Source organism: Amblyomma americanum, chromosome 3, assembly GCF_052857255.1.
Source record: "Amblyomma americanum isolate KBUSLIRL-KWMA chromosome 3, ASM5285725v1, whole genome shotgun sequence".
Classification (NCBI taxonomy): Eukaryota; Metazoa; Arthropoda; class Arachnida; order Ixodida; family Ixodidae; genus Amblyomma; species Amblyomma americanum.
Window position 1 is genome coordinate 156,045,343 of NC_135499.1, and position 27,909 is coordinate 156,073,251.

Below are 27,909 nucleotides of genomic sequence, written 5' to 3' on the forward strand. Positions count from 1 at the left end.
GCGACATGCCGAATGCAGTACTGCCATCATACACCTAACCCGTTTAGTGGTCACCGCAGTCGTCTGTGTACACGACGTGTGGCGGGGGATTTGGTCATAAGGAGCTTCAGAATGTGTGCGAAACTACTCACCCTTTCCTCTGGCATACTGGGAAAAAGTTGAAGCTATTTTATTGGTGAAATTTCTGCCCAATTTTTGTCGACATTTCCGCGGTCCCCGAGAGTCCACAAAATCTGTCTTGGACAGTAGTAGCATTCTCGCCTCTGGGGAACTGCTGTCAGACTCTGAAGTCTTATACAGCCTGGTTCAAGGACGCTGGCATCACTTTTCAGGCTTCTCTCAATCCACCTAACCTGTTCGCCCTTCATTGGACGTGGGATCAAATGCCTGCTGCGGCAACCGTGCTTCTATGTGTGCTGTGTGATGTCAGTAAAAAATCCTAGGCAGTCGAAATCCAAGGCCTCCACAATGGCACCTCTCTTTTTTTTTCCTTTCTTTCTTTCACTCCATACTTGTTCTTTCTTGCTTTACAGCTTGGTTGAGGTGTCCACCAAGAAGTGAGACAGTTATTGCATCTTCCTTTCCTCAACAATTTTGTTCCCTCTTTCTTCATTCCCCCTCCTGGAGAAGGAAAGAGGAGAAGAAGACATATGGACGGGTTGATGAAAACAACTATGCGAAACAGGGAACATTTGGAGCTGTGAAATTTTTGTTGCGGTGTGCTCTAGGGACAATGCTTCGCAACTGCCATGGCAAAACAAAATTTGGAGGCTGAGGGTGGTGAACGGCCCTGTACGGTGCTTCCAGCTTTACTGCATGACGTACTGCATAGCAAAAGCTGTCCAAAGGCAAATGATCAGCTGCTGCTAGCTGTAATTGACAATCTAAATGATAAACAATGAACGGCCCTGTACGGTGCTTCCAGCTTTACTGCATGACGTACTGCATAGCAAAAGCTGTCCAAAGGCAAATGATCAGCTGCTGCTAGCTGTAATTGACAATCTAAATGATAAACAATGCCTCGCACACCAATGGCAATTTTCACATTTTTAATGCTTCGTCAAGAAGGCAACACTGATGGAATGGATGAAATGCTGGTTAAGACCAAGGAAATGAAATGGAGGAGTGAGATGTCAAAGCAAGGAAACAAAACTTTAAGGCAACTGGGAGATGATTTGTAAAATGTGCTGTATCTGTGTGCAAACCCAACCATGCTGAACAGCAAACACAAAGGAGAGGAGGGGCAGGAGGCAAAGTAAGAACAGTAGACACAGCAGCAAGCGTTCAGCATACATGCATGGCTGTCAATGTTGCACACACACACTGCGCTATTTCCTTTTTGAAGCAACACAAACGGAAAGGTGGTAAGTCTGGGAAGAGGTGCGACAGATGGGGAGAGCAGCTCTAACACTTCAGCGGCACCTGCGTACGAGACTGGTACAGCTGCAGACTGCGACGGTACAACTCCAGATCCACATTCGTAGCCGGTCCAGAGGAACTTGGCTCGTACACCTGCAGCAACATCGAAGGCGAATTACTACTAAACCTTGTTTCACTTATGTAGTTCTCTCGCCTTGTTCTGCTTTGGGCAGCCAATACATCGTCACTGACTGCACAAGACAGGCAAAGCAAGGAGACTGCTAGTCCAGTGAATGAGCCAGCAACTCTTCAATTACTGTCATCGTCGCCATCAGCCAAAGGCCTTTCCTATATCCCTCCAAATACCCTGTCTTGGGCTAGCTGCGACCACCTTATCCCTGCAAACTTCCTAGTAATCTCATATGCCCACCTGACTTTCTCATAAGCAGCAGCCGCTGCCTTACGAATCCACTTTGCATAGGCATAGGCTCCACCTCATAATGTCTAGCCCCCAGTTTGGAAGCCTCAAACTAAATGCCCCAATGTGAGTACTAAAGCCCTTCAAGAGGTTTGTGCAAACCATGAATAGCAATGGAATATGATGGCGCACCTTGCAGAGTGCTCGCCGCAACATGAGGTCCCGGCGAGCTGAGAGGGCGCGGGAGTAGCGTCCGCACGACCCCAGTGCCAGGGTTTGTTGCCGCCGTGCCGCCACGGCAGCGGCATGAAAGCCGGCCGTCAGGTTTTCCAGATGGAAGTCTCCCTCTGTCTGTGCCACACCATCTCCTCCTCCTGCGCTTGCGTCTCCTCCTCCTCCTTCTGCAGAAATTTGAAGCACCCAATGAATGGCCATGGATAGTGTAGTGCACACGAGCAGTCTTGAATTTAGCAAGCGAAAATTTGTTCACTTGACCCTGACACTTAGAGGCCTGAAAAGCTTAGAAAATTTCTCAGCTGCCATGACATGTAGTGTGTTCATTTCAAGGATAAACACTGCAAGGTGCTTCTTTCAGCTCTACATGTACCTAACTGCTATGACAAGCATCAATGCAACCAAGGCTCCAAAGAGGCACTCTGCATAGCTGCATTGTGGAAAAAGATTATTTTTTTTCTGTTCAACTTTATACACTGTATTTTCCTCAACATTTTGAAAAAATTCAGCACTTTCCTGGTCAGTAGAAATACACTTTTTCTGCATGACAACACTCTGCCTCCAAATTTGCACATTTACTCAATTTCTGAGCTACACAGGCCATAGACCCTATGTTGCAATGCTGCTGTAGACCACGTTATAGCAAAACACAAGCCCGTTTGTATAGAAAGGTATGGTTTCTGTTTAACACTTGTGCATTCAGTAAAAAGTAGGGGCATGCGAGCATTAGAAATATCAAGTACGAATTGAATAAGTTTGTTATTCAATTCAATTTTACTCTGGCGAAACAACAATATCTAGGTACATTATCCGAAGATAGAGATTAAAGTGACAGGAAAACAGCACAAAGGTGTCTTGTTTGCTTTCTGCTCTGTCATTATCTGCATGGACCGCTCAAATTCGGATGTTGCTAGGCTTGAACGTCATGTGATATTCTGCAAGTGGACTTTCCCACATACATATCACTAGACGAAAACAAGGTGACCAACCACCCACAATGCAAAAGCATGCAGTTTTCTGTTTTATCCTTCCATAATGTGTTACATAATGCTGAAACCTCATATCACAACCCTTCTAGTGCCAGCTCTGCCATTTCGTTTCGGCCAACTGTGTTATTCGCGAAAGCCCACTTTGCAGAATTTCCCATGGGGCTCCCGAAGAGGGGAAGAGTCGAACTGTCACCTGGAGGGCAAGCGACCATGTTAAAATCCTGCCTACTGCATATTGCATTGTAACACAGCGATTAGAAGCTCGCAACAGGACTGTAAAAAACAAATTAATAGCGCTGATAAAAAAACTGGGGTAGTCTGGAATCCAACCCGTGGCCCTTGGGTTGCTAGTCCGACACGCTACTGCTAGGCCACGCAGACATATTCGTACAGCTTGGCTAAAGCGAGCCTTTATATGTACATTGTGTGGTCTTTCACATAATGATTGTGACTGTGAAAGAGGAAATAGTGTCCATGACAGTGTGGGCATGAGGAAATGCTCTCGTGTCATATCCTTAAAGGCGAAGTTTAAGTGTCCCCCAATTTTCTGTATGGTGCTGAACCAGTCTAGTTATGTTAGAGAGGAGACGCGGATCTTGAAAGATAAAAAATGCAAAAATTTCGATTTTGCAAAAATAGAGTGTATTGGTAACTGCCTACAAAGTTTCAAGATCTAATTCAACCTCCAACTACTAAAAAATATATATATTTCATGCACCCGAAGCAATTTCAAAGCAAAGTGTGGCAGAACTTCGCGCCTGTCGCTTGCTGCAACCGTCTCGCTTTTGTTTGAAAGCTATTACTCACTATCCAGCTATTTTCTTTGGAACATTTGCATTCCGCCGTTTTCTAAGGCCTCTATAACTACCTCTGAATGGCTGGCACACGCATTTCAAGTGCGATTTTTTCACCTTTGTACTTTTAGCCAGCATGACTAGTCTTCCAGAAGTTTTCATTATTTTTTGTGGTGCAATTTCAATTACTCTTACACCATTGAATTCAGGAAGAACTAAACTATTGGAGCTGTACTATATTTTTATGGATGAGCCGATCGAATTTTGCTAACCATAATGTCACCTGATTAATTTCATAATTTTCATAATTATGATGCTTGGACATTACTGAACATTTTTATATGATGATGTACCTCAATAGTAATATAAATAGTATAGCTCCAGATGGCAGGTGTTTGGCTACAACTCCACAGCGACCGCAACCAAAAATATCAAGGGAAAAGGTCTTAATGACCCATAAAAATTAACTAATTAGGCTTCAGGTATATTCCTATAATGTGCAAACTAATTAAGGTATACTGAAACAAATTCAATTTTTGAAAACGCGAAGAAATATATACACAATTTAATTACGATATCTTTAGTAATAAAAATTTTAATTTTAAGACCACCGTCTCCCCTTAACTTCACACTATTTTGGAAAAAAAAAAGACAATTTTTGCCTACTGAACATATATGCAATGTTTGAATCAATATTCAAAGGAGTTTTTCTTCCCATATTCGGATTTGTTTCGCATAAAAAAATTTCGATCTTCACACACCACTGGTAAAAGTAATCAGTCTGCGAGTAGAAAACTGCATAGGTCTAAATAAAATAAAACTCGTGTTTTTACACATTTTCAGTCTTAACACTGTTGCATATAAGACAATGCAGTGGTGACTGCATTTAAGTGCGAAGGACTAATATATAATGTAAAAGTTCAAAATATTTAATAGGCAGAACTGCTGTTGCTTTATTGTGCAGGCACCTTAGCCATTTCCAGTGTCAAACACTTAGTGTGTCTTGGAATTTTTAGGTTGTTTTCATGTCCCAAGATACAGGCATTAATTCATAAACTGCTATGCTTTCAACCTGTTTTTAATTAGAAAGCAAAAGTATGAATATTTCTTTCTCACATAGACTTTGCCACAGTAGGTATTCACACAGATTCACTTTAATAAATTATATAATTTCTTACAAAAAGAAACAAAATATACCACCGGAAGCACAAGCGCTTTTCTGTGGTAGGAAAGAGAGACAATAAGAACATTCACGGGTGGACCCAGGGGGGCTGAAATTAATCGAAAGCCGTCAAGTATAGTGCCTCTCATAGCCTGCACGCAGCTTCAAGGCATTAAACCCTGCATACCGATATGCATCACACCACACAGTATTATAAAGGGCTATACTATGCCATACCACGCCATACACAATTGTATTGTATGGCACCGCACTCTTCCCAACCCACTTCTGCCCCTTCTCCAGCTCATGGTCTCATCAACTACTGCGCATGCGGGAGGAAACCGAGTGCTCAGGGAGGCCCCCCCCACCTTGCTCAGCAGGCTCCTTTTTGTCGTTGGCCAGCTCCTTCTGGCAGAACTCGACTACCTGCTGGGCCAGCTCCTCGCCAGCCAGGTCTCGCGAGATGCCAATGCGAGCCAGCACACGGGCCCCCGAGTAGCGCTCGCGGGCTGAGCCGCGCTTCTCACTCGTGGCCTTGGGGTGGCTACTCTCCGTAACCAAGATCGACCAGTCAATGTCCAGCACGTCTGAGATGGCCTCTGCACACAGAATGGGCAGTCGTCATGGCTCCAGCTTCTGCTCCAAAAAAGCAGTTGCACTCTCTGCTTCGGGAGCACAGAAACGATACTAGTAGCACAGGGGAAAGGGGAAACACGCTGAGCGCACAAGCACAACAAAACGTGCATCCATGGACACGCCTCAAGGTGCGTTTTTATGCACAAAAACATCCGATTTAGAGCCTTGTGCCAGACATTAGCACCGCGGGAGACTAGCCATGTGCGAATATTTGGTCGAATAGAATGTATTTGATTTGATCGGAACGTTTGGTATTTGAAACCCTGAAGTATTATTCTACAATGAATAACATTTTTGGAACTCTTGCTGCACGTGATTTTGGTGCAGCATACCTCCTCTGGGATGGCACCATGGCGCAAGTGCAACCAAAGCCCCAACTCCGCGCTGCGTGCCTGCGATTCCGCACGTATGCCAGAGACGGTCTGCGCATTCTCACGGCAACAGACGCGAGCAGGTGGAAGTGCAGTGCCCAGATCTATACCTGCCAGATGTCTCAAGCCGTGCTACCTGCGATGTGCACGCACCGTAACCGGCATGAAGGCGTGCATCGATATAGAGATTTAGCATAGCGAAATCCCCTTCTGCGCACTGCCAGTGTGCACGCACTGAATGGTCCTAACGGGGCAGGCATGCAAACAGCTGGCCAGTGCCTGGCACCTTGTGTCTTCCTCAGGGCGAACTGCGTAAGCGCAGTGGCTTCCCACGGAAGTGGATCGGCTATGCTAAATCTCTCTAATCAGAGAACACACGGCTCCCTTGACTTCCGCAGAATGAGTGAGCTGACTGCAGCTGCCACAGCCGCTCTTCTCCGCATAGAATTCGCTAAACATGCACGATGGTGTCAGCACGAGACACATGGAGATGACTGCCCCTTTCTGACGCTTGATGCAGGGTGGCGCTGGGCACACGGTGCATACGCCTAGCAGGTGTCAGGGAGTCGTCGCTTGAAAGCAACAGCTGCACAACGACGCAATCGCAATCAAGAGCAGCAGATGGAGGCTCCACATATAGGTCTTGTAACCCACAGACACGTCAACACCGCATGTAGGTCCTCTCAATTTCTAATGTTCATTTATGCAGAAAGTCGACACAGCTTAACGAGTGTGAAAAACATTCAATGCATTCTCCCTTTTCTTCATGTAATGGCCTTGTGCATTCGAAAAATACATGATTTTGAAAATGCGTATACTGTGCCATACCTTTTTTTGTGCCAGAAATAATCAAAATATTTGCTTCAAAATTATTAGAAGAAAATTACTACGGTATTTACGCACATAATTTGCACCCTTGTGTAATTTGCACACCCTTAACTTATCACCCGGGTTTATAAAGAAAATCTTTTACTCGCATATTTTACGCACCGTGCTGCGCTAGACCACCATAATGCACACGGGCTCTACCCAGTAGCATTCTGCTATTGCGAGTGTTTGTTCGGAAGGCTTTTAGAATCTTTTGTGCACTGGGCGTTCACGGTGGCGTCGGGGGCCGCTGTTACAATTGCGGCGGCACCAGCGGCATTGCCACTCGGAACGGCTTAGTTTCTTACTATTAACTAGAGGGAAAGCTGGCATGGGAAAGCACCATGGGGCGGAGAGCTACCGACTGCAGAACCACAACTTTTGGCCAAAAAATAATGAAAAAACAAACAATGTTCGATAATCAAGAACGCCCTAACATTCATTATCCTATCTATAAGTTGCAACAAACGAGCAGAAAAGCTTGTAAATGTAAAGTTTGCCCAAAATAAGTGATGGCTTGCTTCTCCTATTGGACAAGTATTGCAGACCACAAAAGCCAATATTTCGTGCTTAACAGGCGCACAGCACTTTTAAAAAGAAATATATTTTCAAAAACAAATGTTGTCGCATGAAAACTTTAAGATGTTTTTTCACATCATTTCGCAAAACAGAAAGCTTTTGCTGGCGTCGTGTGCGGTTGCGTTTTCGCTACTATGGCTTTTGAGCACTACTTTAATGCCGAAGCCGTCTGCGCGCGGGACGCGCCGTGGATAGGGAATGGGACATCTCAGTAACACCACTCTGTGTTCCTGAAAAAATCTGACTGTCCCGCACCAAGTAGCTCATCGCCCCATGATGCTTCGAGCACCCACGGTGGCTCAGGTGCAGCGCCGCCAGCTTTCCCTCTAATTAATAGTAAGAAACTCTATGCCGAACAGCCGGCAGCACTTCCGGGGAGGATCGGCAGCTGATAGAGCCGACACCGCTGTTTGCATGGCGGAAGGAAAAATTTGGCTGATGCACGTGACTTGACTGCCAGCTACGCTTTTCTTGGTGGCTCTGACGGCTTGTGTTTGGTTGTTCGGTCCTGTCTTGCGATGGGATATCACAACTATACGGCAAGTTTCAAACTGCTTGTCAGCGCCTTATCACGGCTCGGCAAAGCCAACGAGAAATACCGCGTGCGCACAAGTTTGCCCATAGATGACAATCGCTGTGTCGGAAAACTTGTGCGCACGTGGCTATTCTCGCTGGCTTCGCCGCTCTGCACCGTGATATGCTGACAAGCAGTTTGGTCGACGCTCGCGCGGTACTGTTAAAGAATTGGCCGGGTGTACATTTTCTGTGTGGTGTGATAATTGATTTATTGATTTGCAGTTGCTTTCCCAGACGAAGTTACGGAAGCAAACTTACGGAATCTGGAACTGCCAAACAATTGGCTGGGCCACAAGCGATGACGCTGTTTTAGCCTCTTATTGAGCTTCGTGCATGCACCTTCATGCCATCCCATCCCGCAAAGGGGCGAGGGTGGCGGGGTGCGCGGCCTTTCATTTAGAGTGAACTTCTTTCGGGGGGCGGCCAGCGTGGGGTGCGGGTCTTGGTGCTGACGTATACGCAGCAATATACACTATACCTATATTGCGCGTTATGACCTTCAAGTCGCACTTGCGAAATCCCCGCGTAATTTGTGCACCCCCTTCTTGGAGCCCCAATTTCTGAATAAAAAGTGCGCAAATTATGCGCATAAATACGGTATTTATTTCGAACCAAAAAAACCACTATTTGCACCTACAGGAGACAAATGAATATCGAGAGTGGTCTTTGCAGCCACCAGGCTCCCCGCAGCATGTGAGTGGCCTCAAAGCACTCGAAACTTCTGTGACACAAGCGTGCCTCACCAGACAGCGAAGTTCCTGCACCCTTGTACATTCTCACTTCGTGCACCAATTCATACCATTTATCACTGCTTGTGAAGCTACATCTGTGGATTATTAAATCAGGAGGACGGAAGCACACTCTACAGCAGGGCATGAGAAAGGACTGAGAGATGCCTGGTGAGCATGTGTGCCAAACCATTTCTTGCACTGTTTTACCACATGTCATAGGCCAATTACATGTGCATGGTTCTGCTTCACACTGCAATAAACTGAATATGCCATCACATAACATAGCAGCTACGCAACTGCATACAACATGCACTTTTCGAAACTACTAATGGCTACCTGAGCTGAAATAGCATCATCCAAACTATCAATGTCAGACATTTAAGAAACTCTTTCTGTCACAAGAAATGAATAGCTTGATAAACGCAGCCAGGAGACCGGTGTTAAAGCTCAACTGCAGCAGAGCTGATAGCCACAATGAGGAGTTGAACCAAAAAGAACATTATTTGGTTGGCCACTGCCAAGCAAAATTTTCTCGCAGCCTATACAAGTATAGCAGACATCATGGCCGTTCAAGAATATGCAAGAGTAATGGTTACTTAACTACTACTATATAAACACACTCAGTGCTGGCACAGATGCATAACAGTCTTGTGCATGGGAGGGGGCTTCAAAAGCAGAGACAGAGGGCTTGTGGAAATACTAGAGAACAGGTGGTATGAGCATGGCTGGGATTCTTTTTGCCTGGACACCCGACACTTCCTTGTTCCTGTGTGCTCACAATGCAGGAATACAGAGGGGTGGAACTCGCTTCTTAATGTAAGTGCAGTCAGACATCGCAAAAGACAGAGCCAACCGACACAAACACGCAATGGTGCGGAATACAAGCCTGTGTAACACTTTACCAACAGTGCAAAATAGGCTGGCTCTCTACCTTAGCTATTAGTGACACTGTAATGTCAGAAAGAAAAATTTTCACTCTCACATATTTCTGCTCTGTATGCAAGACAGACTCACGTCCAGGCTCAGGAGCTGCCTCTTTCTCCTCAGATTCATCGATCAGGGCCTCCAGTTCATCATCACTGATGGGGTCAAACTCGTCTTCCAGGGCAGCAGGAACAGCGTCATCTGTGCAGAAATTATGCTTCATGCCTGACCAGCCCAAACCTGCACTCAGTACTGGCCAACCTTCAATGGAAGCAAACTAACAAGCAAACAAAATGTGCAACAAGACAAAGACATATTATCATGCATACTTTTATATCTTCTCACAATGTTTGTCTAGCCTGAAGTTCAAACAGACACAAAGCAAGAAGTACGCAGTCAGTGCTCCTGTACAAAAGAAGCTAGAAGCAGCATGCAACACTTCAGCAATTCCTAATTAAGCCAAAATACAGTGTCTGTATAACTGCAAAGCCTGGAGAGAACTGGTAGCAACAGAAAGATTGCAGCATAAAAGCAAATAATATGCATTTCTTCAGACATTGCATTCCTTTAAAAACCACAGGTGCTCCTCTGATAAAACACATGCAGCCTGCAATCAACTATTCTCAAACAAAATAGTCAAAGTGAATAAAGCGAGTGCAAAAACTTATATAAAAGGGGGAAAGGGGCAACAGCTAATCAGGTGCCTCGTGAACAACAGAGAAGCAGTGTTTTCTGAGCAGGCATACAAGGAACTTCCTTTTAGCCTCTGCATCTTTACTGTGCATAGCAAGCAAAAGATTTAACAACAACACTTTTATCCTCCCCCTTTTTTTTGCTATGGTCACGTACCACCGTGAACTGAACGTGGAGATTCCTCAGGGCTGATAGGCACTGCATCAACTTCAATTCTGAAATGTAAAAAAAAAAAAACAAATATGGAAAAAAAAAGACAGTTGTCCACACCAGTTCACTTGTGAGCCACAGTCATGACAGCAAGCATTCACAGAGGGCACAATTTCATTTAGACAATTTAAGACTTAGGTAATCAAATCAGTTCAGTTTATTCGGATATGAAACAGTACGTGCCCATGGGATGAGGCAAAAGGAAGCTAATAGCATACTTCCTGACGAGGCCTCACCCCGGGTTACACATCAATGGCAGAAGGATGGACAAATTTATTTTCCTAAAAAACAAAAATGAAATAATAAATATTAAAAAAAATCAGATACCATAAATTTATGTTTAGACATAGATACTTACAAACACAGAAAATACAGCAGTAACGCTACAATTCACGGCACAGAAGAAAAGATGATTAGACTAGGGAAAACACTACATGTCATAAGTAGCTGGTCCATCAGGAACAAGTGAAAAATAGCAACTTCATTTTCTTTTTAAATTGAAATATAGTTTTACTGGTTGAAGCATCATAGATTATTGGAGGGCAGGCATTACATACTGTAGTAATTTGGTTATCTATGTGCTGGGTGCCATAGTTAGTCCGAGTGCGATTCATTCACCATGGTAGCGGATCGGGCTAGTTGGTGCAGATTTGACATTTTCAGAAGCGCTAAAACACAGAGGACGCAGAGGGAACAGACAGGGACGAGCGCTCGTCCCTGTCTGTTCCCTCTGCGTCCTCGGTGTTTCAGCGCTTCTGAAAATGTCATTCACCATATACAGGCCACCAGTTGAGAACAACAGAGAATCCTCAACCAAAGCTTCAAACTCTGTGTAAGCCATCCATGTTGGAAATCAGTACAGTAATGCAGCAGGCCACAGCTCGAAAAAAAAGAAAAGGGATGCAGTGTACGAATTCCCAGTGCACGCCTAGACCTTTAAGGCCAGGTCCTTAAAGCAGCACAAGTTTGACAACTCTTAACACAAGCATCAACAGCACTTCTTTATGTTCCACTTACAGGTTAGGATCGTTCGCCTCTTCTGGCTTGTCGTCCTGGCTAGCAGCGTCAGTGTGAGTGTCTGACGATGCCTCCTTTTTGCAAAAGTCCTGGTAGAAGCAGGATATTCAATCATCATCAACATTATCATTAGCCTGACTATGCCCACTACAGGGCAAAGGCCTCTACCATGTCTCTCCAATTAACCCCCTCCTTTGCCCGCTGTGACCACCCTATCACTGCAAACTTAATCTCATTCGCCCACCTAACCTTCTGCCACCCCCTGCTATGCTTGCCTTCTCATAGAATCCACTCCGTTACGCTCAAGGACTAGTAATTATCTTGCCTTCGCATTACATGCTTTGCCCAAGCCCATTTCTTCCTCTTAATTTCGACTAGGATGTCATTAACACGTGTTTGTTCCCTCACCCGCTCTGCCTGCTTCCGGTCTCAGCGTTACACGTATCATTTTTCTTTCCGTAGCTCACTGCGTTGTCCTTAACTTAAGCTGAAACCTTTTCGTTAGCCTCCAGGTTTCTGCCCCATGGGTGAGTACCAGTAAGACAAAGCTGTTGTATACTTTTCTCTTGAGGAATATTGGTAAACAGCCATTCATTATCCGGGAGAACCTGCCATATGCGCTCCACCCCAGATCACCACCATCAGATCATGCATGCATCACTTCTCGTGTCACACAGCAAGCCAAACATCACTAATGAACACCATGGCCAACAATCTGTATTCAGAGCACTTTGACATAACCCCCTTAGCCTTGACCGCCACTCCTTCAAGCATGCCAGGCAAAGAAAGCCTCTAGCTTGCCGAGCCAGTTCCACAGACTGGATGCATGATGCACGCTCATAGCTGAGCTGGCATCCAGCATTTCAGCATCAAGCTTGAACTTGATTTGAAATTGCTTTTGGAGAAAGGAAGTGGCGCAGCATCTGTCTCACATATCAGTGGACACCTGAACCACACCTTAAGGGAAAGGATAAAGGAGGGATAAGAGAAGAGAGGAGGAAAGAAGTGCTGTACTGGAGGGCTCTGGTATTTCTCTTGCAACCAGCATTTTTGTTAAATCAAGCACTGCTGCCTCACTGTAAAGCTAGAACCAGACAGCAGGCACATAATACGCCCAGACAGCTTCTTTGTTTCTCTGTCTGGTTCACATACATACTCTGGCATCACTCATTCTACTGGTGGCACTGTGCAACTAAACCGGGTTACTGAGTCTGTCTTGCTACAAATCATACAGTTGTACAGTCTTTGTCAAAAGTAACCAGGCAACGATGTTTGCTTCTCAACCATATAGTGGAGCCTTTACGGCACCCTTGAAAACCAAAAGGTCTACAAAGGTGAGGATAAGAGCTCTTCTTAGTTTATATAAGTCTAGAGCTTGAGGGGTACCACAAGTGCTCCACTGCACAGCTTAGATAAAAACACTCTCGCTTGGTTACCTTTGGCCAAGATGGTATACATATAGAGTTACAGGCATAACAAGAGTAGCTTACACAGTGAAATCTCGTTAATTTTAACTTGCTTAATTCCAACTCACTTGAGTCCCATCGACAACAAGTGTATTAAAAAGGCTACCTTTAATTAGAAACTCAGCAATTCGAACACATTTTCGGTCCCAATTGGGTTTGAGCTGCAGACATGGACGGTATGCATACATCAGAAAACACATTCACCATACACTGCAATGAACAGAGACTTTATGCCAGGAAGGGCATACACAGTAGTGACAGAAAGCCCCATGACTAATAAGATTAAGGTGGTCCACACTGCACCTGTGCTCCAAGGCATAGTGAGTCAGTGCACCTGAATGCCAGCTGTGCAGTTGGCAGCATGATGCCTGGCTTTTGTCTCACTGTTTTCAGCACCATAAATGAGACAAACCCGACAGCGTTCAGTAATGTGACAATGCAGCAATGCTCACCCCTTGCTGGTCGCCCCTGATCAGAATGTCATCATCGTCATCGCTCCAGTCGCTGTATGTATCGGCAGCACCACCGGACTTCACTTCCTGGCCCTCTGATGGAGGGGGGGGAGCAAGTGAGTGCCAAGCATGAGAAATAATGAATGAGGATGCCAAGAACAAAGTCAACTGTTACTCTGCATTCGAAGAAAAGGGAAGGACAAAGACAGATTTTTTTTTGTCACATTCTTTGTAATAGACAAGGTCGTTAGAGAGGGAACTCACTAAGAAGTTCACATACACTGCACCTAAATGCCCAGAAGTAGTCCCACAATGTCAGCTTTGTCCACAATAGACAGTAAGAAACCTTTTTATTTACAATAATTTCATGGCAACTAAACATTGACAAAAAATTGTTTTAAAGGGACAGTGAGGAGAACTCTTATCAAATTTTTTTTGCTAGCAAAATCTGATAGTTCGGCATTTCATGGCTTTGTTGCCGCTTGTCCGGGAGCGAAAAATGCATTTATTTCAAAGAAATTTTGATTCGAAGTTGAAAAAGTTTTTCCCGCCACTCCCATTCAAACTCGGGGCACTCTTATGACGTCATAGGACGCAGTGACGTGAAACGTTGACGTAAACGCAGACTCCGTGATTTCTGGAAGCTAGCGGTGCGGTCTAGCAGCAGCCGAAATGAAAGCTCCGCCACCGCACGTTAAAGGCATCTATCGGAAGTCGCTACCGTCGCTTCGTTTACGTTTGCACCGGCGTCTTGCCAGCGTTACGATGGATCCCGTACCTGAACCCGACGACGAAGTTCTCGCAAAAACTCCAGCCTGCATTTCAGCAACCTCAGCCCCACAGAGCGTGCGATGCTTTTGAGGGAGCACGGTTAGGTTAGGCGCCAGTGGGTCGTTTACCCCTTCCTCAGTGAGCAGCCATTGCTAATTAAATATCTTAACCCCAGTGCGGGAAGTCGCGAGGGGCGAGGACAAGGTCGGCGCGTCGCGCCCATCGGAGGCTGGCCGGGGCTTTGGGGCCAATGGATTGTGATTCCTTGAACAACGCTGTTGCACAGTGCAGCAGGCGGCGTCGAGGTCTCCCACGGTTGCAAGGGCCACATTATTTATTTACTTTCTTGTTTTTGCCACAAAAAACGGATGGGTGCTCCAGGGCACTCACTTTTAAAGTTGGCAGCTTGAAAGTAAAGCCGACGCACGACGCTTCAACGGGTTCCGCGCGTTTCCGGAGGTACGGGGTCCACTGGATCGGGCTCTCTCACCCACTTGCATGTACCTCCAGATGTGTACTGTGAATGGATTAAATTCTGAGAGCTCGAAAAGAACAGCTCCGCCCAACTGCCGAAGCTAATGAATGACGTCACAACGCGCACCTCGCCGCGGAGCTGAACCAGTCTGGCTGGGCCGGCGGCGGCTGGCGCACTCGGCGCGAAATAGAAACATGCTCCAAGTCTCCGCCAGTGCGGTCAAGAGTGCGCCGAAGCCGCCGAGTGCGTCGACGGTCAAGTGCAGTTGGAGTATAGAGGGTCTCGCTTTAACCGACGTCATGTCGCCGTACAGCGCGCGTGCGTTACGCCGGAGTATAAACGCGCCTTAACAGAGCCTGTGCTTAACCGCTAACCAACGCATTCAGTGGCAGTATCTATGGGAGCCATTGAAACCCCCCGCACACTCACTGAATAAAAAAAAAAACCTCTGCCGAGGCTCAGAATCAAACCAGGGCCTTTGGCATTTGAGGCGGAGACACTATCACTCTGCCACGACGGCTAAAGCTTCAACCATGAATAAAGGCGCATCTACCGAATGCACTCTTCCAATGCAGAAGTCTCAGCGCTTTCGCTACGTATATCCTGACCTAACAGAGCTAGGCCATCAGCAATTTTTCTTAACTTCCTTGTACCTTGTCTCCCGTCCCTAATAAACGATTTCCTTTAAGTAGTTTGAAGTTCACTGGCACAGTCAGGAATGTTTCGCCGGGCGAATGTATGAAGACACAAGTGCTCTTTATACTGCGAACTGCCTTGTACGATCACCGACCATCGTGCCATTGTAGTTTTTCGTCGACCGTGGCGATCATCTGACCAGCCTTAACAGGCTCCTTCAAAGGTTAACTAGCACTGAAGTGACACTTGGAGTTCCTCTGCTGTTCGGCGCTTGTAAATCAAGGCACGCCAAAAACAAAACCACAGGGCACGCAAAGCTCATAGACGCGAAGCGCCATAACAAATCGAAATTCTCCTGGCCGCCTGTGGCGCCGCCAAGCATCGGTTTTCGGTGCTTCCAACATTCAGGTTGTCTTTTGTCTGTCTTCCTTGTGTGATAAAAGTGCGCTATCAGTTTTAAAACAAAACTTACTTCAATACTGAACCACGCAACCTTCCTTTGTCAGCCTCAGAGATTTGTGGCTTCCATGTAGGAAGGAAAATTCCTCCAAGGTGGCGTCTCTTGTCCTATGACGTCATCACGCTTGTACTTGCAAGATTGGCCTGTGGCGGCAATACCTGTATTTTGGTTCTTACTACTTTCTACCTTACAAGAGCTTTGTTTTCAGTAAGAGTGGCGTTTTTGTGATCAGGAGCTGGTATTCTATCGATACAAGCCAACTTCAATTTCTCCTCAGTGTCCCTTTAAGAGTCATAACTACACAAATTCCCACCAGAATGGCTGGCTTGATTTACAGTCACTGTTTGTACAGAATGACCGATCCAACCACACTGCAGTTCTTTACAAATATGCCGGGGGCCCTAGGCATGCCAATTATGACTTAAAAACTGCATCGTCGATGGCCCTTAGCACTAGACCTTGTCGCAATTGAACAGTGCATACTGCTCGGATTGAAAAAGTGCCCATTTCTAATGTAATCCGCAGAAGGATAACTGTGCAATGGACTGCGTGGATGAAAGGGCAGACATGACAAGTGGCATCCGCAGGCAGACACACACCCTCATTGTCGTCCTCAGACTTGCACTCCTCGACGAGCACCATGTGCTTGCTGCTGTCAGAGATCTCTGCCTTGGTGGGAGACTCCCCGCCACTGTCCTCGCTCACGGGGGATGCCACCTCCACCTTAGGGACTGCCGCTGCGTGCAGCACACACCACAGTGACACAGGGGGTGACTAAGAGGGGAACAGGGTGGGGTGGGGGAGGAGTCCTTGCTCCAAATCACTCATCTGACTGCATTCAGCACAGCAGCAGCAGAAAGCATAGCACGATTTAAACACATGATGTGCACTTGAGGGCAGGCCATGTTTTCTGAGTTTCAGTGGTGCAACTAGTACTATTGTGTAGAAAGCGCACAAACTAATGGATCCAATCCGCCTTATGCTGTATGCTTCATACACATGTATACTGTCGGGAGCGAAAGTGGCGTGCACCATGTTGGTCTTTATTCTCCTGCACTGCTATGCCAGTTCCTGGCATTGCACACAAAGAGGAGACCATTCTTATCCAGGAGATGCATGTCAGCTCCTCATTTGGATTCATAGAACCCCCACTAGGTGAAAACGCATCGCAAGAGCAGCGAGCCATGCAAGAACACGTGATATGCACCCCCTTTCTCCCGACAGTATGTACATGGATGTGGTTAATTCATCTGTCCCTTAAGGATCTTTGGTGTGCCTGGGCAACCATGTGACTCAGCCGCAACATGCATGCTAGAGATGCTGTGCCCGGTCTTCTCTGGTCAGCACGTCTCCCACGTGCCAAAGTGCAGCAGACATGCAGCGGAAGCCACCACAGCCACCCTGAACGAGCCCAGCACAAAGCATATGCAAGCATGCACTGTCCTGTGGGGGGCGAGCCTTGCAGCCTAACCGAGAGCGCCCCACCTTCAGGCATGCTGGTGTCAGGTGACTGGTCGGGTCTCTCGGGAGCCTCATCCTCCTGGCTGCTGCTGCGGCTGGTCTTGGCGGCCGGAGCCTTCTCGCGGGCGTGCCGAGGGGATGAACCCCGGCTGCCGCCCGAGCCTTCCCTGATCTCATCCACTTCCGGCTTGCCATCACCCTCGCCGCGCTTGGAGACCTCCTGCTAATCAGAGGCAGTTGCAAAGGCACAACACTTGGGCACACCTGCCTCAGAGCAGGCTACTGCACGCACTTCACCGCTGGCTGATATGGTACAAAACTGAGGGTAAGAAGAGAAATGAATAGCCCTCCGTTACACAAGCCCAATTACACTACCTCATTAACAACTAGCCCCAATTGCTGCCTTACCACCATTACACCTGCCTAAAATAATGCCACACAGGTAAACACAGTGATACGAATAAATAGACGGAACAAATAAACTTCGTTTATGTCGAGTGAATTTCAATTAAAAGAAATCAACTGTACTCCTTAGGTTATCGGCCACTTGTCAAGTGGAATACACTCACGGCAACAATCCCTCAGCCTGAAGCGAACATTAAGCTAAGCCAAGGAAACAATCGTAAACTCAAGTTCCTCAAAGCCTAATCCACTCACCACAATAATTTACACCCATTGCTCTATGATGTGCCACAAACATTAATTGTTGATATGCATGAGGGCATGTATTACTATATGACCCGTTTTCAATTTATCTATGCTGCTCACAAAAAAAAAAAAAGCAGACCTCAAGAAGGTGAGCTTGCCGTTTTAGAATTGACAACAGCATCGGTTGGACATACAAGCCCTTCAATAAGGTAAACCATTATGGTCTGTGTGGAAGGTTGATGGAAAGAGCCTGTGGCTAAGTGACTCACAAAATTATGAAAAGCGGGGCTGCGGTAATATTGTAAATTCCGAATATGTAGCCAATGGTGTTTGCTACTCGACTCTATTTGCACTGCATTGCCACCTTCTGAACCTCCTAAGCGTTTAGAAATTACAAAATTTCCTGTTCATTTGAATTTGCAATTAAACATTGCAACATATCCAAAAGCAGTATCTTGAACTTGTCATATCAATTCACCTGCTCACTCTTCACACATAATCAACTGCCAGCATACAGAAAATGTGTGTGCACGGCCATCGAGAGCCGCCACTGCTCGCTCACGGGTTGTGATGCAACCTGCAGCATCGCATGGCACGTCACTGTGTTCTATTCCGCGACTGGGTGTGAACCTCGACTGGCCGCATTTACTCATTTTTGATCACTTTGACATACACTGAGGTGGCACGCGCACGCATGCACATATATTTAGCAGACAAGGGAAGGGATAATGAGGAGCTCGTTCAACATCACAAATTAAAAAAATATATATTCCCCTATACACCTTCGTTTTGGTGGCTGTTGGCTTCCTTCACATGAACGCATGCATGCACACACACAGAGAGAGCATTTAAGTAGAAACTGTGTTTTAGGCCACAGAGAAAAAAAAAACCGAATGACAAAGATCAACCTCGAAGCCAGCCTGTGCAATTTTCACAACCTAGAGGGGGCACGTCGACCAATAAGGCAGCGCTATGGAAGACTCCTTCCCAAGTCAGTCTAGGTAAAATTGTGTTCGTTCTAAAAATTCACGATAAACTCGCGTTTCTTTGTCGATGGTGCAACCTTGTGTTAAAAAAAAACATTTAAAAACAGCAAGTAGGTGGTCGACATGTGCTTTGGAGCAATTTTATTATCAATGATACCGACGATGAAGACTCTTGTACAATGGGCGATTTAGAAGGTAGTTTGCCATTCATGGTCACTTCAGTTGTAATTAATAAAGCAGCACCATCCTGTGTTTACTCATGCCGGTAAATTTTATTAACCATGTACTATGTTAAATATGACAACAGATTCCTAGTTTTAACGAAATGCAATAGCAAGAACAAGCAGATTGCCGTTTTCCGTGACACTGTCTTCGTGGAGCAATGAACTAGGCCTTGTACTTTGTTTGCTGTAAGCGGTGGATGGAAGGCATGTAATGAATGTATAGCCGCTATGATACAATTCTTTTTGTCCGATTCTATTTGATCCTTGTCATTTGCCCATCTGCGTGTCTGATTCCAGTGACAGCGAGGACATGGGGTGATCGAGATGCAAAAAGAATTAAAGGGAAACGAAATTTTAATGAAATCACATTAACTCCTCCCTGTGTTCTCCTCAGGTAACAAAGTACCATACTACACTACATGTATGCCATAATAATATGGCCAAACAATTAGAGACAGGCACGCACAAAACTCTGTGCACTTGAAATTTGTCGCTTAGTCATGCGGGCCCAGTGATGTTTCTTAACAAATAGTGCCTCCTATTTACACAAACGCTTCCAGACGAGGCAAATAATCTTTTTAGAAATATAAGCTGGGTGCCTGATAAGATCTGCACTTTCATGATCCTGCAATCATTCCACTCCTGTTCCCATGTGCTCTCTGTACTGCTGGCATGGCAAAGCTCGCAAAATGATACTTAGCTGCTATTCAATCCTGTTAGTATGCAAACAGTGCTCCTAGAACATAATTTAAAGCTAAACTTTGACAGCAGTGCCTGAATATGCTGGCGAGCCTCTCATGCAAGTGAACAAGCGACTGGGTTTTACTCGTGGCGATTCTTCATAGACTAGTTCGTGACTATTTCATGAAAATCGCCAATGATGAGTGCATACTGTGCAGCCCACGTGCTGGGGCACCTAAAGGCGTGGTTTCGTTTTTGCGCCTTAGGTTTGAGACTCTGCTTCGGCCCATCACGGTGTTTGCAGTCCAGAGAAACCAATACGCAAGGGTTAATCAGGCTACGTTTTGTACAAAATACAATATACAGTCAAACCTCCTATCACGAGGTTATAGCGGTGTGCTACCTTAGCAGCAACTGTCCCGTGCCAGTGAGCTTACCTGCCAACTGTGTATACCGAGGACAACATCACCGGCGTTTAGTTTGCTTTCGATGTGCATTACACATCAGGGAATGGGAGAACTGCAGTTTGCCGTATCGAATCGGTACGGAATTGTTGGGCGCCATTACAAATGGACATACTCAGCGTAAAATGACCAGTAGTGTTCAATGAAGGTTCGTTATATCTCGCTGTGGGAAAATTTTACTTTGCAGAAATGAGATATCAAATACATGGGCTTCTAGGGGAGCTTCAATGGCTATTCCTTTATTATATCCATTATATCATTATATCCATTAGTTCGTTATAGCTAGGTTTGAGTGTACCAACTTTTTTTTTCCTGAATTTCTAGAGTTCTATGCATCTTTGAAACAAAGTGAATTCGCAATCTCTTGGGTGTTTATCTGAAACATCCCGGTATTTCCATTTAGTGTGCAACCATTTTGACACATTTGTATGAAAGTTAGTTTATGCGCATTAAAAGCTAACCGTTGGCGTTTTCCACTAGAAAACTGACCAAGTGGCTTTCCTGAGGCTTGGACATACTATTTAAACAGATATATTCATTTTGAATTATGCTGATGATGAATGAAAACAACATTCATTTACAATAGTACATCTGTTCCTTTTCATAGCAGTTCTGTGGAAAAGAATTTGTCTTTAGTTTTTAGCTACCTGTGCTGATATTCAAAATTATTTGAAACTATTTCAGTCAGTTCGTAACCAAATTTTATTATTCATGTTCGCTTCGAAGCAAAAAAGTTGATATTTACACACTTCTGATGAGAAAAAGAAAAAAAAAAAAAGCCCACTTACCTTGGCACTCCTAGCCGACAGCCTCTTGCGCTCGTAACCGCGATTGGGCGAAACGGAACGTGACCGTCCACCCCCGCGCCCATCCCGGCTGGGACCTGACCTGCAATGGCAAAATCCCGCCTTGGCATTAGATCTTTGAGATTTGTACACCTTGGTTGTAGGCCTCAAGAGACTTGAAAACAATGGTTCTAAGCATTTAAGCTCTACTAAGAGTAGTAAAAGTAAATTTTTGGGACTCGCAGCTGAAAAGCACACTTACACACGAAACCACTTCTCATGTATTTGTACCCTTATTCAAACTGAGCATAATATAGCTTGGATACTATAAAATGCAACGTTCAGTCTTTCCCACAGATGCTGTCACGCACATGCAACGTGATGACACTAACTTAAGTAACAAACTAATGCCAGTTAGCTCTCATCCCGTAGAAAACAAAATGTTTTTGCTTGCACAACACCGCTGTAGTTTGACATCCCAAGAAAGCACACCTAATATTCATACAGTTCTCAGCAGCATGCACACTGAAAATTTCAAGGTGCCCATCCAGGCCCTCATGCAGTGTGTCTCAAAAGGTCTTGGCTACTGCCACTTTAGGCCGGAAGCTAAACTAAGCAGTTTTGCATTGAAGTTCGAACATCTTTGATCATAAAACACATCCCCCCATTTTTCTTCCACTTTCTGATAAGTCTACATTTCATTACCTCGAGTCTCTCGAGTCAAGAAGAGGGTCCACGTCTCTTCTGCTATACCGGCTTGGACCAGAGTCGTCTGAAAAAGGCGACAAGTGCAATCCAGTACCTGTCACAGATGGACAAGGTTATCAATACAAAGGTCATAGTATACGAGCGCTCAGCCGTGAAATTGAAGTTTTCGTCATGGCAAGCACAGGCAGTATCAAAAATACACATGTATCTTCGACATTATCTTTGGACACATTTTGTGTTTCAGTAATAGGTATTTCTCGCCAAAAATGAAAGTATTGAAGTATTGCTTTGACAATACATTTTTAATGTATCGTGTATATTTGATACTCAAAAAGAGAAGTGTGCCACAGATTTTGAGGCTACTAAGAGTCTTACTTTGGGCCGACAGCACTCGCTCAGCCGTTAGCACATGAAAAATGGGGAAAATTGGGAAGTGACAATGTCGGTGCCTTTGGCCCAGTCAGTCACCTTTCTTTCTATGTTCGCTGTTTGGCAAAATGATGACATATATGTTGCGCTTCTGCACACTCAGTGACAGAAGGGACAAGGAGACAGGACTTTTTGCGGGCTAGTTGGTTAAGCATCTGTATCGAACAGCGCGAACACAGACATGTACAAGAGACAAAGAAACAGATGAGCACAGCGCTGTGTTCGTCTGTTTCTTGTCTCTTGTGCTTGTCTGTGTTCGCACTGTTTGACCCAAAAAGGAAACAGGCTCACAGTTATAGTCGAAACAACTCTTCGCGGCTATTTCAAGTTGTGGTGGTTGCCAACAGAGATGGAAGACTTTCGCATTCATACTCACAAGCTTACAAAACATTTGCTGTTTTTGCAAGCACACTAAAGGTCACGCACTCTTCCACATGCGGGTCAAACAAGGTCATCAGTGCCGACAGCGTCAAATGCATCACCTGACGTATTCTTTCTATTTTGAGAAGCAAGGCTACAAAAAGACTTCATTCTCAAGATGCGCTAGTGAAGCATTAGTTCCTTAACTATACTTCAAGGATCCTCAAGCAGACATGGCTACCTTCACTCTTATCCGCTGATAAAAAGGTATTTATTTATTCTTTTATTAAAAAATACTGCAGGCCAACATTTATAGCCCACGTAGGAGGGGGGCTTTAGAAATTAAATAAACAAAGAATGGCACAAGAAAAGACAGTTCATGAGGTTGCAATCAATAATACAAACAAAAAGGTACAATACTGACTCACTCGCTTTTCAAACAAATGCTTTTCAAAAGCTTTACCAAAACTAGAGGACTACAAAATGGCCCCTCGAAGACAGCTCCAGTCGGAACGGCCCGTGGGAAAAAACAATGCTTCAATGCCTTTACTTGCAAAAACTGGTTCAAGCAAATGGCTACCACACTGAAGCATTCATCTCGATAACTGTTTGAGAATTTCAGGATGAGGTATGCTTAGTATATGTGTTAAAAGGTTATGCAGAAACAAACGGGAAATTTATCTGCACACTTTATGTGGTGGGATTTTGTTGGTTTACATTAGTGTTGTAGGTGAATCTGGCCTCCTGTGCTTGTTATAAATACACGTAATCGCTTTCCTCTGGACGATATCAAGTTGGTAAATCTCTTTCTTTATGAAGTGATCCCGTAAGACCAAAGTGCATTATAATTTGGTATAACAAATGTTGTGTATCCAAGAAGTTTAAGCTTATTTGGAGCACCTCTAAGCTTCCAACTTGGACACTGTGCTTGGAAAATGCGAACGAACAAACGTCAGAAATATGGGCCCTCTGCATGTTGAATGGTTTGTTAAGATGACACCTAAATATTTATGATGTGCTACCTCTGCAATGGAATGATTTCACAGGCTCTATGAGAAGGAACTAAAATGTTTTTTAAACGATATTCTCAAAAACACAGTTTTATCTAGGTTCAATTACATATCCCATTTAACACACCATTTATGAACAGCTTTGTTAGGTACAGTGATCATTCCTTTCATTTAAGGTCCTATACAGAAAGCAGTCATCTGCAAACAGCCTGACAGACATTCTTGGAAATAGCAGCTGGCAGATCACTACCATAAATTAGAAAAAGCAGAGGCCATAAGACGCTCCTTTGGGGCACACCTGACATAACTTAGATTTGCAGCCATTAATCTCTGCCTACTGAGTCCTGTGATTTAGGTAAGCATTTATCCAATTAACAAGGTAAGCAGGGATGCCAATAATCTCAAGTTTACAAACGAGTTTACTGTATGAAACCGTATCAAATGCTTTGCAAAAGTAAAATAAGCACATCCACCTGCCCTGATTTATAGAGTACAACTGCAAATTCATTAACTGTCATAATTAAGTGCGTCACAGTGGACATGTCCTCTTGGGAGTCATGTTGCACACGTGACATATAATGTTATTATCAGCCAGAAAGGAGTTAAGATTAAGTTAAGAGTTAAGGGGTTCTACTACTCAGCAAATGAAACATGATTGAAATAACTTGAAACGTAAACAAGAAAATGAGAAGATCTTAGCTGGGGTAAGTTCAATAATAGCATAGGTTAATTTCACTACGAAGGAGTGAAGATTCTCCTTTAGAAGTGTTAATAAACCTTGCTTGTACGTCCTCTCCTACAGCTAATATGTTCACTTTTTGTGTGCGTTTCAGTTTTCTTGTTTGCATTTCATTTGTTGAGTAAAGTCTACGTTCACACTTTGTGCTAACTCCTGTTGGTAGATGGTATGCAAAAGTAAAAAAAACAATCAAAACAGCAAAGAGCAGAAAAAGTATGTAAAAAGCCAGTATGGGTGAAGAGGTCGATGACACAGAGAGCAGTGCAATGAAATGGAAGCATAGCATTACTATTGTCCCAGGTTTTTCCTATTTTCATTAACTGACCCACGGCAACTAAATGAGTGACAGCACTCAAAGTGGTGACTTAGTATAAGTAGCTAGTTACAGTGGCAGTCAATTATTTTCTTCTCTCTCTGCTTTATTCTGCACCAAATCGTCACGTATGCCCCGTTTTTCAAAAAGAAAGTTCACTGGATGCTTCCTTTTGAGTGTGAACTGTGCAGCAACCACTGTTTACCACAGTTCCGTCAACGTTTTACAGTGTGCATATTGTCGGGAATGTCAAAGCAGAACTGCTCCAATGTGGTAAGGGCCATCGCAGCATCCTTTACAGCAGCTCCCCCCCGAATAAGGTTTCCCCACACAGCGAACGGAACATGGCAAGCATGCAGTTTCTGCGTACAGCAAGAATGGAAGAATCACAGAGACAGAAGCGAGGGAAACATGCACTGATGGCGGAGGACAAGAGAAAAAAAAAAGAAAGGCTAAACTAGGCAACAGCCTAGTTAAACAATTGGCGTAAGCAGATGCTTTGCGTTGACGCTTTCTACGCTCTTGCTCCAGCACGGCCCTCCTAGCATGAACCTCGTCCGAGACGGTAGTTCTGAAACCTCAAGGCCTGAATCTACGCTCTTTTCGTTCTCTCATCTTCTCTCCTGACCACTTCGATCAATGGCCTTGGACGGACCTCATCCACGCACCAGCTCGAAGTGGGCTCCCTATAACGGCTCACCCCATAAAAAATTACCAGACACTTTGGCAACTGAAGTGTTGAGAGGCGAAAGCCGACCATTCTGTGACAATTTTCACTACGCTGTGACAACTTTCGGTGGATGTGATGTCACACCGTTCCCGTGGCTATATCGATACCCAAATTATACATCTTTAGGGGATCTTAAGTAATAATTACGCTTAACTACACATTTTTCCATCTAATTTGACACAAATCCACGACCATTCTGTGACAATTTTCACTATGCCGTGACAACTTCCGGCGGATGTGACGTCACACCGTTACCATGGCTATATCGACGTCCACGTTATTTTAATTCTATTTCAACATTTTTGCCTATAATTAATTAACAAACAACTCTACAATCATCAAGCTTGGCTTCTAGGCTCATTTTTTCCTCCTCTATCTGAAGCAAAAATTCTTTTTCTGCTAGCTTTTTTAGTTCCTGAATTAAATGTCTGACACCCTCAGTGAACGGACGACAGTATGAGCCATCAAAGGCTTTCGCCTTAAAAAAATAACCAGCGACACGCAATCAGCGTCCAGAATGGTACACAGCTAGGCTCGGTTCGCTGGACCATAGTGTGACCAACAGCCACTGTTATCGCAGGCTAGTGCGAACCTCAGAAAAGCAAAATCGAAACTATGAAGCAGGACTATTTTCAGGTACGGGGCCCACCTATCGTCGCAACACTGGCTGCTACGCGGGCGACACTGCACTGTGTGACTCAAGTTTGAGGAAGCCTATTTGGTCGATTACTTGCAGTGCCCTGCCATGCCTCAAGAAGGCCTCCATTTTGGAGCCTGTCCAAATTAACCGGTTCTAGACTCGCAGCATCCGAAGCCCCAGAGTTAGATATGCACGGGTGTTGGCCAGGACGCCGCCAGCTATTCAAAGTGTGCAAACTCAGGAGAAAAACCATGGCACGAGGTCCACTTACCAATCCTGGAAGGAGCGGCCCCACGGCCCTTGTAGTCACCTCCTCTCCTCCCGGGATCCCCCCTGGAATCCGAGCCCCTCGGCTCTCCTCGGTGGCCAGGTTCTCCCCTGTACAGTGGTTCCCCGCGCTCGTATAGGTCGCCCCGGCCACCCATCTTCGGCCCGTCGTCCCGCGGATCCATCCGGCCACGAGAGCCGGACGGCTCAAGGCGAGACGGCCCGTAGCCACGCTCATCGCGACCCCGCGAGTCGTTACGGCGGGGCTCGCCCCTTCCACCGGGCTCCAAGCGACCCCGCGGCTCTCCTCCTCCCCTGGCATCCATGCGGCTCACGTGCTCCGATCGCCGAAGGTCTCGCCCACCGCGGTCCCTCATCTCCGAGCGGTGGGGCCCGTAGCCATCCGCGTAGAAGTCTCCACCTCGGCGATCCATGCGTGCGTAATAGTCTTCAGCCAGGCGTCCATAGTCGTCAGAGCGCGGGTCGTAGCCCGGAAGGTCGCCCCGGTCCATGCGCGGCGGCGGGGGCAGGTCCTTGCCACGCAAGTCCATACGCGAGTGTGGGTCGCGACCGTCGCGGTAGTCGGACGAGCGGCCGTAGGGGTCCGGTGGCCCCCGACCATCACCACCTCTAGAGTAGGGGTCACCCCTGCCGTGGTAGTCTGGCTTGAGGTCGCCTCCTCGTCCGTGGTAGTCACCCCGGCCATGGTATTCGCCGCCACGAAGGTCTTGCTTGCCCGGGTCACCTCGAGGGTCAAGCCCCCGGCGGTAGGGGTCGCCTCCCCGCAGGTCGCCCCTAGAGTCGCCCCTCAGGTCGCCTCTGAGGTCTCCCCGCGAGTCTCCCCCCCGGGGGTCTCGCCTCAGGTCCCCTCCCCTGGGGTCTCCCCTGGGATCGCCCCTGGGGTCGGCACCACGGAGGTAGGGATCACCGCGTCGCCCATCGGGGCCCCTCAGGTCCGACTTGCCCCGGCTGTCCTGATTTCGTGAGCGTGGCGAGTGCGGGGGGTAGTCTATGCGGTGCATCTCCATGTCCATGCGGCTGCGTGGTGGCAGGCCGGCCAGGGCGGGAGATGGCGACCTGGATGTAGCCACACACATACTTTGAAACAGGCACTACCGTCATTGTGAAAAAGGTGCAGGCCACTTTGCAAGTTGCCCCAAAAGTTTCCAGGATGTGCTCTGCAACTCGAGTGTCACTGCTAGCTCTCTCTCTAGTTAAAATTAATAATAATAATAATAATAATTGGTTTTGGGGGGAAAGGAAATGGCACAGTATCTGTCTCATATATCGTTGGACACCTCAACCGCGCCGTAACGGAAGGGTAAAGGAGGGAGTGAAAGAAGAAAGGAAGAGAGAGGTGCCGTAGTGGAGGGCTCCGGAATAATTTCGACCACCTGGGGATCTTTAACGTGCACTGACATTGCACAGCACACAGGCGCCTTACCGTTTTTCCTCCATAAAAACCTAGTGAAAGTTACACTTTTATCTTTCTACATCTTGAAGCAGCAATAGAATCACAGCTGCCACACAGCAAGGCCCAGAAACCGTTAGAGCCAGTCATGAAAAGTGAAATGATATCGTAGTCTAGAGCAGGGGTTCTCAAACTTTTTTGCCTCAGGAAATCCCTTCAGCCCTCAATATGTG

General features: G+C 45.9%; 1 protein-coding gene across 3 annotated transcripts in view; it reads right to left on the reverse strand.

Moving 5' to 3' along the window:
• Window positions 1-1,032: 1,032 nt before the first annotated feature.
• LOC144125241 (uncharacterized) overlaps window positions 1,033-27,909 on the reverse strand; it is a 59,086-nt gene continuing 32,209 nt past the window's right edge. Inside the window, exons 13-24 of one of the 3 annotated variants that reach the window (XM_077658463.1) lie at window positions 26,270-27,342; window positions 21,775-21,841; window positions 21,073-21,172; window positions 17,306-17,501; window positions 16,420-16,557; window positions 13,479-13,573; window positions 11,561-11,649; window positions 10,490-10,548; window positions 9,731-9,841; window positions 5,325-5,555; window positions 1,970-2,178; window positions 1,033-1,512 (exon numbers count right to left, since the gene is read on the reverse strand). In XM_077658463.1, coding sequence (XP_077514589.1) covers window positions 1,405-1,512; window positions 1,970-2,178; window positions 5,325-5,555; window positions 9,731-9,841; window positions 10,490-10,548; window positions 11,561-11,649; window positions 13,479-13,573; window positions 16,420-16,557; window positions 17,306-17,501; window positions 21,073-21,172; window positions 21,775-21,841; window positions 26,270-27,342 — 2,476 coding nt within the window. In that variant the 3' untranslated portion in view covers window positions 1,033-1,404. Of the gene's footprint in view, window positions 1,513-1,969; window positions 2,179-5,324; window positions 5,556-9,730; window positions 9,842-10,489; window positions 10,549-11,560; window positions 11,650-13,478; window positions 13,574-16,419; window positions 16,558-17,305; window positions 17,505-21,072; window positions 21,173-21,774; window positions 21,842-26,269; window positions 27,343-27,909 lie in introns of all 3 variants that reach the window. The other 2 variants (XM_077658462.1, XM_077658464.1) reach the window with 2 other exon arrangements.